The following is a 10,799-nucleotide window of genomic DNA, read 5'->3' as shown; positions in this document are numbered from 1 at the left end:
ATTATTGTGTGAAACAATTTTAAAGATACCTACAAAGTTTGGTTATCATTGTCGCTTATGAATGTTTTTTCTCTTCTATTCTTGCTTTATTTGTCGGATACGACAAGAGATTGAACAAGTAAATAAGGTGAATCTCTATTTACAGTCAGAAAATAAAAGAAACAATAACACTCATAATTTGAATTATTTTCGAAAGTATTCTTAACAGATTCTTATATTTAAAAAAAATTCAATAAACATTAATTTTGAATCCATTTTACATCCCGCCACTTATTTAATGTCGCATTAATTTACTTCTGTTGTATATTACCGATATTTTAAAATCTCATACCAGAATTTGTCCAAAAAAAAAAACAATTTTCAAAATCTTGTTACAATGTGACATTGTTCTCTTAATCCTCTACTATTACCCTTCAAATATCCTCTCTTATTGTTTTTGACATAAAATTAAAATTAATTTTAAATAATATACAAATTAATTAAATATCCGTGAGAACAACGCGCCAAACATAAGCAAAGGATGCGAGTTGATATTTGAGGACACAAACTCTCTTTTTATACTCTCTTTCCTCCTCATGCCTGCAAACAAGACAGCCACCTCTTACATTCATCTATAAAGTTTTATGCTTAGTTTGATTTCACCTTAAAATTCTTTATAAAATTTAATTTAAAAAAAATTGCATTTTCTAATTAAAATAGTCAAATATTGTTCAAATTCTCTCTGCAGTAAATTTAATTTCATCTTCTCCCATCCTTTTCCCTATATCTCTGTCAACTACTTCCTCCTGTCTCCATTCTTGTCTGATTCTTCCTTTTCTTTTTCCAACTTTATTTTTTCTTTCTCATCATCAACCTTAAACCCTCCGACATCTCCAAAATCCATTCATCTTTTTAGCTCACATTGTGTGTGTTTCTGAGTGTGTCCAGAAATGACTATCAAGGAGAAACTAGTTGTGGAGATTGTCGGAGCCCACAACCTGATGCCGAAAGACGGCGAAGGATCATCGTCGCCGTTTGTCGAAGTGGAGTTCGAGAATCAGAGACAAAGAACCTCAGTTAAGTACAAGGATTTAAACCCAGTTTGGAATGAGAAATTTGTTTTCTTTGTAACAGATTCAGCCGATCTCCCTTATCGGACCCTCGAAGTTAACGTCTTTAACGAGAAACGTTCTAGTAACACCAGAAACTTTCTGGGTAGAGTTAGAATTTCAGGTTCAAGCATTGCTAGAGAAGGTGAAGAAATGGCTCAGCTTCATACACTCGAAAAAAGGAGTCTTTTTTCTCATGTTCGTGGCGAGTTGAGTTTTAAGATGTATTTATCGACTAAAGAAGAAGCTAATAATAATCAAGTTCTCATCAATGGCGGCATCAAGAAGAACAAAAAAATGCAGCAGCAGCAGAATGGGTCTGTCATGGCGGTTCCAAGGCAGCAGTTTGGGCAAACCCAAAAACAGGGTAATCAAAATCAACAGCAACAGCATATCATGAAGCCGATTCAACCAGGTCCATCTGAAATGAAGCCGATCATTATCCCCGCCGTCGGTCCCGGCGGCGGAGGAGGAGGGATGCCTGGTTCTGGTTTGAACGAGTTCTCTTTGAAGGAAACAACACCCCACCTCGGCGGCGGCGGACTTAACAAAGACAAGACAAGTGCCACCTACGACCTAGTCGAACAAATGCAGTATCTGTACGTTCGTGTTGTAAAAACACGTGAAATCTCTTCCCCCGGCGGTGGCGAGCTAGTGGCGGAGGTGAAGCTCGGGAACTATAGAGGAATCACAAAAAGGATCGGAACCAGTTCCGGAGGAATTGCAGAATGGGACCAAGTCTTTGCCTTTTCAAAGGACTGTATCCAGTCAACAACAGTGGAGGTTTTTGTGAAACAGAGCAACAAGGATGATGTCATTGGCCGGATTTGGTTTGATCTGAACGAGGTTCCTAAACGAGCGCCGCCGGATTCTCAGCTGGCGCCTCAATGGTATAGAATGGAGGACAAAAAAGGTGACAAATCGAGAACCGGTGAAGTCATGGCGTCCATTTGGTTCGGAACTCAGGCAGACGAGGCTTTTTCCGAGGCCTGGCATTCGAGGGCGGCTAACGTTAACTTCGATGGACTATGTTCATTGAAATCTAAGGTTTATCTTTCTCCTAAACTCTGGTATCTTCGAGTAAACATAATCGAAGCACAAGATATCGTATTGGGGGAGAAAGGGTCGTCTATTATGCGATACCCGGAACTATCTGCTAAGGTTCATGTCGGAAATCAGGTCCTTCGTACCCGGATAGCTCCGGTTACGACGGGTCGTGTCTTATCTAACCCGTATTGGAATGAGGACTTGATGTTTGTTGTTTCCGAACCTTTTGAGGATTATTTGGTGGTGTCTGTTGAGGACCGGGTTGAGGTAGCGGGTCGGGTTCTGATTCCAGTGGGGAATATTGAACGTAGACTTGATGATAAACAGGGAAATTCGAGATGGTTCAATCTAGACCATCAATTTAATGGGTTATCTGAACAGAAAGCGGGTTCTCGGTTCGGGGCAAGAATCCATGTTCGAGCCACTCTGGACGGCGGTTATCATGTGCTGGACGAGGCAACTATGTATGTCAGTGATGTCCGGCCAACTGCCAAGCAGTTATGGAAGCCTCATATCGGAGTCCTCGAAATGGGTATTTTGGGTGCGACGAATTTGATGCCGATGAAGATTAAGGAGGGGAAAGGAGGGACTACTGATGCTTATTGTGTGGCGAAATACGGGCCGAAATGGGTCCGAACTCGAACGGTTGTTGATAGTTTGGGTCCGAAGTGGAATGAGCAGTATACTTGGGAGGTTTTCGACCCATGTACGGTTATCACGATCGGGGTTTTTGACAATTCTCGGGTTTCAAACACTGGTTTGGGTTTGGGGCGGGATTCGCGAATTGGTAAGGTTAGGATTCGTCTGTCGACACTTGAATCGGATCGGGTTTATACCCATTCTTACCCACTTCTAATGCTTCATCCATCCGGGGTCAAGAAAATGGGAGAGCTTCATCTAGCTATTCGATTCTCGTGTGCCAATATGGGAAATGTGCTTAACATGTATTCGTCGCCACTGTTGCCGAAAATGCATTACTTGCAACCGTTATCGGTTAACCAATTGGACAGCTTGAGGTATCAAGCCATGAATGTGGTGACGACTCGATTGGGTCGTGCCGAGCCTCCCATGGGTCGGGAGGTGGTCGAGTACATGCTGGACCACGACTCACACATGTGGAGTATGAGGAAAAGCAAGGCGAACTTCTTCCGGCTGATGAGCGTGCTATCCGGAATCGTCGCCATGGGACGTGTCATCGAAGCCATGCGGAATTGGAACCGTCCTATCTACTCGTCGATCTTCACGATCTGCTTCATGATGATGGTTTTAGTCCCGGAGATTGTAATCCCGTCGATGCTGGTGGTTTTATCGTTGGTGGGAGCTTGGAGGTACAAATCCCGACCGAGGAACCCTCCCCACATGGACACTAAGCTGTCGTATGCGGAGACGGTCCACCCCGACGAGCTGGACGAGGAGTTTGACTCGTTTCCGACGAGCCGGAGTGCGGAGATAGTTCGGATGAGGTACGACAGGCTTAAGAGCGTGGCTGGACGAGTTCAGACTGTGATTGGCGACCTGGCTACTCAGGGGGAGAGGTTTCACGCGATGCTGAGTTGGAGAGATCCCAGGGCTTCGTTTCTATTCGTGATGATAACGTTGGCAGCAGCATTCGTGTTCTTTATGGTGCCTATAAGGTGGATAGTTGCGATGTGGGGGTTGTATTATCTGAGGCCACCTCGGTTTAGGAGTCGCATGCCTTCGGTTGTGGTTTGTTTCTTCAAGAGGCTGCCCACAAAGGCTGATAGTATGCTGTGAGTAGTACTAGTAGTATTGAATTGAATTTGGATTTGCATTTGGTGGGGGATAAATAGGAAGTCGTAGAAGGAACTTAGTACTACATAAAACATATTTGGTATGTCATTATTATTGTTGTTTCAGTCTGCATGTTTGTTTTGACTGTTAAGATGCAAACGGATCATTTTGTTCTAAAATCTCAACGTACTAGTCTACTAGTATTTTACTTTTACTACTCTTTATTCTTGTTAGATGTTTTTGTTTTGGTTTTGGCTGTTGGCTGTATTCTATACATTTGAATATATACTTATAGGATTGTTTGATTGCAACATCTTGAGCTAATCAACTTATCATTTGATTAACGCAATCAATTTTGGTTATTGTAATATCATTTGATTGTATTTTCAAATGATTTTAGCGTTTATCATACATGAATTATTTTAAAAAAATAAGTTTAAATTTTGAATAGGTATGATTTGGAAAATTGGAGCAAATGACACTAAAGATTAGTGTATTTGCAAAGAGTGTCTGCGCTTAAAAAAGAAAAGCGCTGGTGATACTTTTATTTTTTTGGACGAAAATGTCCCGTTGCGAGATGTAACCGATATTCGCGAGACGAATTATTTTCTTTAAAAAAAAAATTCATCTCGTGAGACGAATTTTGCGTCTCGCGATTGTGGACGTTTCGCGACATTGGCAAAATCGTCCGGAAAAAATTATAAGTGTCACCAGCACTTTTTTTTATGGACTGATAGTTTTTTTAAATAACTCAATCTTTAGTGTCATCTCATCTCATCAAATTTCTCTAGGATTTTACCTATTCATAATTTTAAGTATTTAATTTTTTTACATAAACAAATGAACCTTGGTCCTTACTTTACCTATTGTTTTCTAACTAATTTTTATCTTATTTATAAAATAAAAATATCAATTTTAAGCCGTTTAAGTCTAAAAAAATATTCAATTTAAAGAATAAATATGTTTAGAACGGTCAAACATACACAAAGTTAGGTCATTTTTAATGTGAAATAAAAATTAAATATCAAATTTGTCCATTCAATTTTTCTCAATTCTTTCTTAAATCACACGTTTATAAAAAATTATACATTATAATAAGAATTATTAAGATTCACACTTCTACCCCTTTGAGATAAAGTTCAAATACTCAAATTCTATAGTTCAATTCAATTACGACATAATTTAAACTTCTTAGTATTATACTACCCAATTTAAAGTTTTAGACATCCAAACGAATGAAAAATAAATGAGTATGGAACAATTATATATTTAAAATAAGAAAAAATATCTTTATATTTGGAAAATAACAAATTCAAGAGAGGTTTATTAGAAGGACAATACGACGTCGTTAGTTAACGACCCATTGTTACGTCAGCTTCTTCTTGTGTGCCCAGTCCAACATCCTCTTCTTCTTCTTCTCCAGTCCCCCGATATGGAAATGCTGCGCTTATCTCAGCCTGATCAACAATACTCTGCTCTGTAATTTCTTCTTCTTCTTCTCTAGATTCCCGTAATGTTCCCACTCTGTTCCAGATTTAAGCTCAAAAGGTAACTGCTTTCTACCATAACTTTCCCATATCCCTTTCCACTTTACTGCAATTTAGGTCTCCTTCTTTTCTTTCCTCTGCCCGTCCATTCATTCATTCACTTTCTCTTCTCTTTCTTTCTCTCGTTACTTGCAATTCTGGGTTTAAGATGTAATACCGGTAACTGTTTTCTCTGATCGATCGTTGCTTAATTAATAATGGAGAATTCCACGGCACCCATTGGCTCAAAAGGCCTAATCAAGAAGCATGAATTTGTCAGACTCATTCTTCAATCTCTCTACACGTTGGGCTACAGAAAATCTGCAGATAAGTTGGAATTGGAATCAGGCATTTCATCCAAATCTAAGGAGTTTGGATTGCTTGAATCCTACATTCTTACTGCTAATTGGGATGCTTGTATAGATATTATTTGTGGACTTCAACGAATAACTGATGAAACACGTGCTTCAGCTTGCTTTCTTATATTGAAACAATGGCTGCTAGAATTTTCTATTAAAAGAGATTATTCTTCTGCTATATCGGTTCTACGCAAAAATATCTCAACTTTGCATGTGGGTAAAGAGAATGTTCGTAGTCTTGCATTTGAGGTGTTATCTGGGAAGGATACTCAGTTGGGAGAGATTAATCACGATTTTATTCTTCAACTGAGGAAAACTCTTTTGAATGATATGGAAAAGTTGCTTCCTCCACCCATTACAGTTCCGGAAAGAAGATTGGAATATCTTGTTGAGATGGCTGTTACCGCTCAAATTGATTCGTGTATTTATCACAACTCGCCTGATCCTTTATCAATTTACCGGGATCATAAATGTGGACGAGACCAGATTCCTACCGAGACAAATCAGGTTGGTCCATTTAATGTTGAATTTGTTCTTGACGTATGTGTTTTTTGATGCATGAATTGCTCAACTGTACTTCATTTGACATACTGAGTAAGCGGTTAGGATGTAAACCCAGTAATACTTGTTGATTCCTTTGTAATGAATTGCTACCTTGACCTTAATGGAATGAGAGAGCTTACATCTCGAGGCAGTTATATGCAAGGCTTGATTGAGTAGCTGATACGGTAGAACTTGTGATTTCTGTTTGATTCCTATGACTAATCCATACTGATTTTAATCTGTCATACTTCCTTTTAAATTTGCAAATAACAATTGCCTAGTTACCACTATCCAAGTGGTCTGATCACTGATGATGCAAGAACTGCTGGACTCTTAATGGTAGGGCATGGTTTTGGGCCTTGCACCTTATTACAAAATTAAGATGTTTCAGTAGTTGTCGGTCATACAAATTTAATTGATTGTTCGATGCAAATCTTGTCACTTAGTTACAAGATACCTAATTGTTATACCATTGACCATGTACGGTTTCCCGAATTTTCCTGTTTGCCATTGTAATATTAATACGAGGAAATGACAGTTGTTTTACTTTCTTCCAGATTTTGGTGGGCCACAAGAATGAAGTTTGGTTTGTGCAATTCTCCAACAATGGGGAGTACTTGGCATCATCTTCAAGTGATTGCACAGCTATCATTTGGAAGGTAATATTTTTGGTAAATGTATTTACTATGCAGAAAGTGATATAGTTAGCGATACTTTGGAAGTATCTCACTTTCATAAAAGTTATTTTCTGTGATTTTTTCTTCTTTTATTTGATTAGAATATCATTAGTGCACATCTTTGAAAGTATATTATGTTATCGTTGTGTTAAAATATATACAGTTTGGAAATTCTTGTTGATGAAGTTTAAATCCCATAAACCAGTGTTTTAAGAAACTGAAGAACAAGGAAGATTGGAAAACAAGTTCTCCATCATAGAACTGATAATTTGGATTTAATTTTTGTAAATACTTTTGAATTTACACGAGTATGGTTCTTAAAAGTCTGCTTGAAGAAGTTGTATAATTTTGAAATATACACTAGAAAACTGATGATCTGTTGATTTTGTTATCTTGAAATGGCTAGCCTGCTCTTCCATTATGTCCATAATTGAGAGTCAAGTGACCCCCTATTTCATCTAAAATCAATGTTTCAACTTGTTTCTGGGCATCTTATCTTTATGTTCCACATCAGCTGGCGTTGTTTTTTTTAGAGAAAATGATGAATCCTTTTATTAAAATTGTTGGCAAATCCAAAGTCACACCATTACATCAATTGTTTAGCACCAGAAAGCAAAGGAACAAACTACAATCAATCAAACAATGAAAGAAAGAACATAAAACTCAACTCATCAATACCCTCAATTCCTCGTTTGAAAGTTCATCTCTAAGTATCTAGGAAGATGTGGAAACCTTTGAGCAAATGCATACTTGTTTCTAAGTAACTTCCTTACTCTTGTTTATCTTCTTTTGCTTGACAAAGGCACCGAAACATTCTCATTTGAACCTTCTAATGGAAGTTCATTAACACCTTCTTCACTTTGCCATTTCTTGTCGCTCTGAAGAATCTTGTTAGAAACTCCTGTGGTGGAACAATAATAAAAAGGTTGGTGGAGATGGAACTGTAACATGTTTGTCTTTGTTTGATGGAGTACTTTGTTAGAATGAACTGTTATAACTTGATCACATAAAATGGAATCAAATTCTATTTTATCCATGAATAAGCTGTTCTTTACATACAAAAGAACTACTTTTCTGCTTTCTTTCTTCTTTTGTTGTAAGCCTGGTTCTGTATAGAATTACAAACCACTTCTAGAATGATTAAAGAACGTATATTCTGGAAACTCTTATTGATATTTTAAAACCCATAAACAAGTTTTGTAAGAAACTGAAGCACAAGGAAGATTGGAAGACATTCTCCATCATTAAACTGTTTCCTTAGAAGCAATTCTGATTGTAAGTACCTACTCAAGTTCACACCAGTATGTATGGTGGTTCTTGCATGTAAAGTTGAAGAATTAAAGAACATTTGAAATTTCTACTTGAAAACTGATGATCCATGGAATTTATTATCTTGGCTAGCCCGGTCTTCCAATTTACCAGGAACGGGAGTCAATTTGATCTAAAATGGATGTTTCAACTCGTTTCTGATTTCCCCCCCTTCAAATCAATATGTTTTTTTGGTATGAAGAATAGTTTCTCTAAATCAAATTCCATTTTATACATAAGTTGGCTGCTTTTACATACAAAAAGAACTACTTTTCTTCCTTGCTTGAAAAATATGGAAAGCCTGTTTATGTATAGAGATACTCCACTTGTAGACATATTTTTGGGGAACTATTATTTAAATCTTACAACATGTAAACAAGAATTGTAGGAAGCTGAAGAACTTTGACTATTGGAGAACACAAACTCCATCATAGAACTGTTTCGTTCTAAAATAATTGGAGTTACTATTATGTCTAGATTGAAACTTAATGTAACGATTTTATATCAAATCGAAATAAGATCTAGGCATTGACAGATGAAGTATCAAGTATTTTTTATTTTATTTTGGTATTAAGCATAACTATGGTTCCAGTAACCCACATATAGTAGCTCATGTGGTAAGAGTTTTGAACTTAAGAGGTTGAGGCCTACGTTCGATTCCTACTAAAAGCACCTTGATTATTGAACTTTGGGATCATTCGATGGGATGTTGAGCTAGCCTCCAAGTTTGATTTTGACTAAAATAAAAACTATGGTTCTAATATATGATCAGTTTTATGTTCTCCTAAACTGGAACTTTAATTTCATTCATATTGATGTATCTTGAAGGTACTAGAAGATGGTAATCTCATCTTGAAGCACACTCTAAGAAGCCATCAAAAGCCTGTATCTTTTGTGGCATGGAGCCCAAATGACTCGATGTTATTGACGTGTGGGAATATGGAAGTCCTTAAACTATGGGATGTGGAAACTGGCACGTGCAAGCATACATTTGGAAACCACGAGTTTACGGTTAGCTCATGTGCTTGGTTCCCTGATTCAAAAAGGCTAGTTTGTGGAAGTTCTGATGAGGAAAAAGGCATCTACATGTGGGACTGTGAAGGGAATGAGATAAGGTCTTGGAAAGGGACTAGAATGCCTAAGGTTCTAGATCTTGCAGTCACACCTAATGGGGAATATCTTATAAGTGTCTTTTCGGGTATCGAAATTCGGATACTTAACACGAAGACCAATTCTGAGCGGGTCATTTCCGAGGAGCGCATAACGTCCCTTTCTATATCTGCCGACAGCCGTTTCTTCCTTGTTAACCTTAACAGTCAGGAGATCCATATGTGGGATGTTGCTGGGAAATGGGAAAAACCGGTCAAGTATAGAGGCCACAAGCAACAAAATTATGTTATTCGCTCGTGCTTTGGTGGGTTGAACAGCTCGTTTATTGCAAGTGGCAGTGAGGATTCACAGGTTTGTTACTTTTTATTTCTTTTCAAACTGCTTGTCCTTGCTCAATAGTGAACATCTTCTATTACTAGGCATGTTTGGGTGTTGTTGTTTGACCCCTTATCCCATTATGATTCAAATCATTTGCTATAAAATACCCTCTTACCTTTAACCCAAATAATCCACTTTTCATCGAACAAGTTTTACCAAAATCTTATTATTGAACCAGCTTTCTACACTATAGGTTCAATTTGGTTAAAATATGAGAAAAAATATTTTGAAACTTTTTGGAAAAGAAAGCAGAATCGTGTTGGGAGTGAATTCTCTCGTGGCTTAAAAAATCCCTTCTTCTAGTTGATATTTTTTTCTAAACCAAACAAGAAAATATTAACATATATTATTTTTACCAGTTTCCATCATTTCTCTCCCTTTATTATCCTTGCCATTTTCGATCATCTCTCTGATAAGATCAGGATCTAAACAGGCTAGTTTGTGGAAGAAAAAATAAATAGAACTCAAGGCCTCTTTCAATTCTTCTGTTGTTGTTTACAGGTCTACATTTGGAACTGTAAATTTCCAGAGCCAATAGAGATTTTGTCTGGGCATTTGGCAACAGTGAATTCTGTCAGCTGGAATCCGAAAAGGCCAAGGATGTTAGCTTCGGGAAGCGATGATCAAACAATTCGCATATGGGGGGGACCTAGCAGCAGTTCCAGAAGCTCGGCCTGAGGAAATCCGAGGAAACTCTTTGTGTACATATAAAACATTCTTTTATAGTCTTTGTTCAGTGCGGTCGCACATTATGTGGCTCTAACTTTGCTCCTTGCCACCAAATTTTGGGTGTTTTTGATCTGTTCTGGATCGCCATTTGTTTTTCCACAAGTTCTGAATACATTTTTGTTATGCATTTTCGTGAACATACTAGCTTAGATGATGTAAAAATCATTTCCCATACTTCAGGAGAAGTTGAATATTTGTTCATCTTCACATCAATTTGAACTGAAGATTAAATTTGCTCAAGCTTGTTTTATAGGTGGTATTGATTTTAAAGTGTATTCAGGG

The 10,799-nt window shown here is 37.7% G+C and overlaps 2 protein-coding genes across 2 annotated transcripts; both read left to right on the top strand.

Moving 5' to 3' along the window:
- The first annotated feature begins 923 nt into the window (after window positions 1–923).
- On the top strand, window positions 924–3,927 carry LOC124939906 (FT-interacting protein 3). The gene has a single exon (XM_047480368.1). The coding sequence runs from the start codon at window positions 930–932 to the stop codon at window positions 3,888–3,890; it is 2,961 nt and encodes a 986-aa protein (XP_047336324.1). The 5' UTR covers window positions 924–929; the 3' UTR covers window positions 3,891–3,927.
- A 1,373-nt stretch (window positions 3,928–5,300) lies between these two features.
- Window positions 5,301–10,750, top strand: LOC124940673 (WD repeat-containing protein WDS homolog). Its single transcript, XM_047481206.1, has 4 exons — window positions 5,301–6,279; window positions 6,873–6,974; window positions 9,129–9,761; window positions 10,290–10,750. Exons 1-4 carry the CDS (start codon window positions 5,632–5,634, stop codon window positions 10,464–10,466), a joined length of 1,560 nt encoding a protein of 519 aa, XP_047337162.1. The 5' UTR covers window positions 5,301–5,631; the 3' UTR covers window positions 10,467–10,750.
- Window positions 10,751–10,799: the final 49 nt, after the last annotated feature.

The sequence above is a fragment of the Impatiens glandulifera genome, chromosome 5, assembly GCF_907164915.1.
Source record: "Impatiens glandulifera chromosome 5, dImpGla2.1, whole genome shotgun sequence".
NCBI classification, from domain to species: domain Eukaryota; kingdom Viridiplantae; phylum Streptophyta; class Magnoliopsida; order Ericales; family Balsaminaceae; genus Impatiens; species Impatiens glandulifera.
Note: the sequence above shows the minus strand (reverse complement) of the source record. Positions and strands in the feature narration are given on the sequence as shown.

Excerpts from the sequence above, each read along its gene's own strand:
- LOC124939906 (XM_047480368.1), top strand. The coding sequence starts at position 930 with ATGACTATCAAGGAGAAACTAGTTGTGGAGATTGTCGGAGCCCACAAC.
- LOC124940673 (XM_047481206.1), top strand. The coding sequence starts at position 5,632 with ATGGAGAATTCCACGGCACCCATTGGCTCAAAAGGCCTAATCAAGAAG. Across the intron at positions 6,280-6,872 it reads TTCCTACCGAGACAAATCAG|ATTTTGGTGGGCCACAAGAA; the intron begins GTTGGTCCATTT and ends ACTTTCTTCCAG. Across the intron at positions 9,762-10,289 it reads GTGGCAGTGAGGATTCACAG|GTCTACATTTGGAACTGTAA; the intron begins GTTTGTTACTTT and ends TGTTGTTTACAG.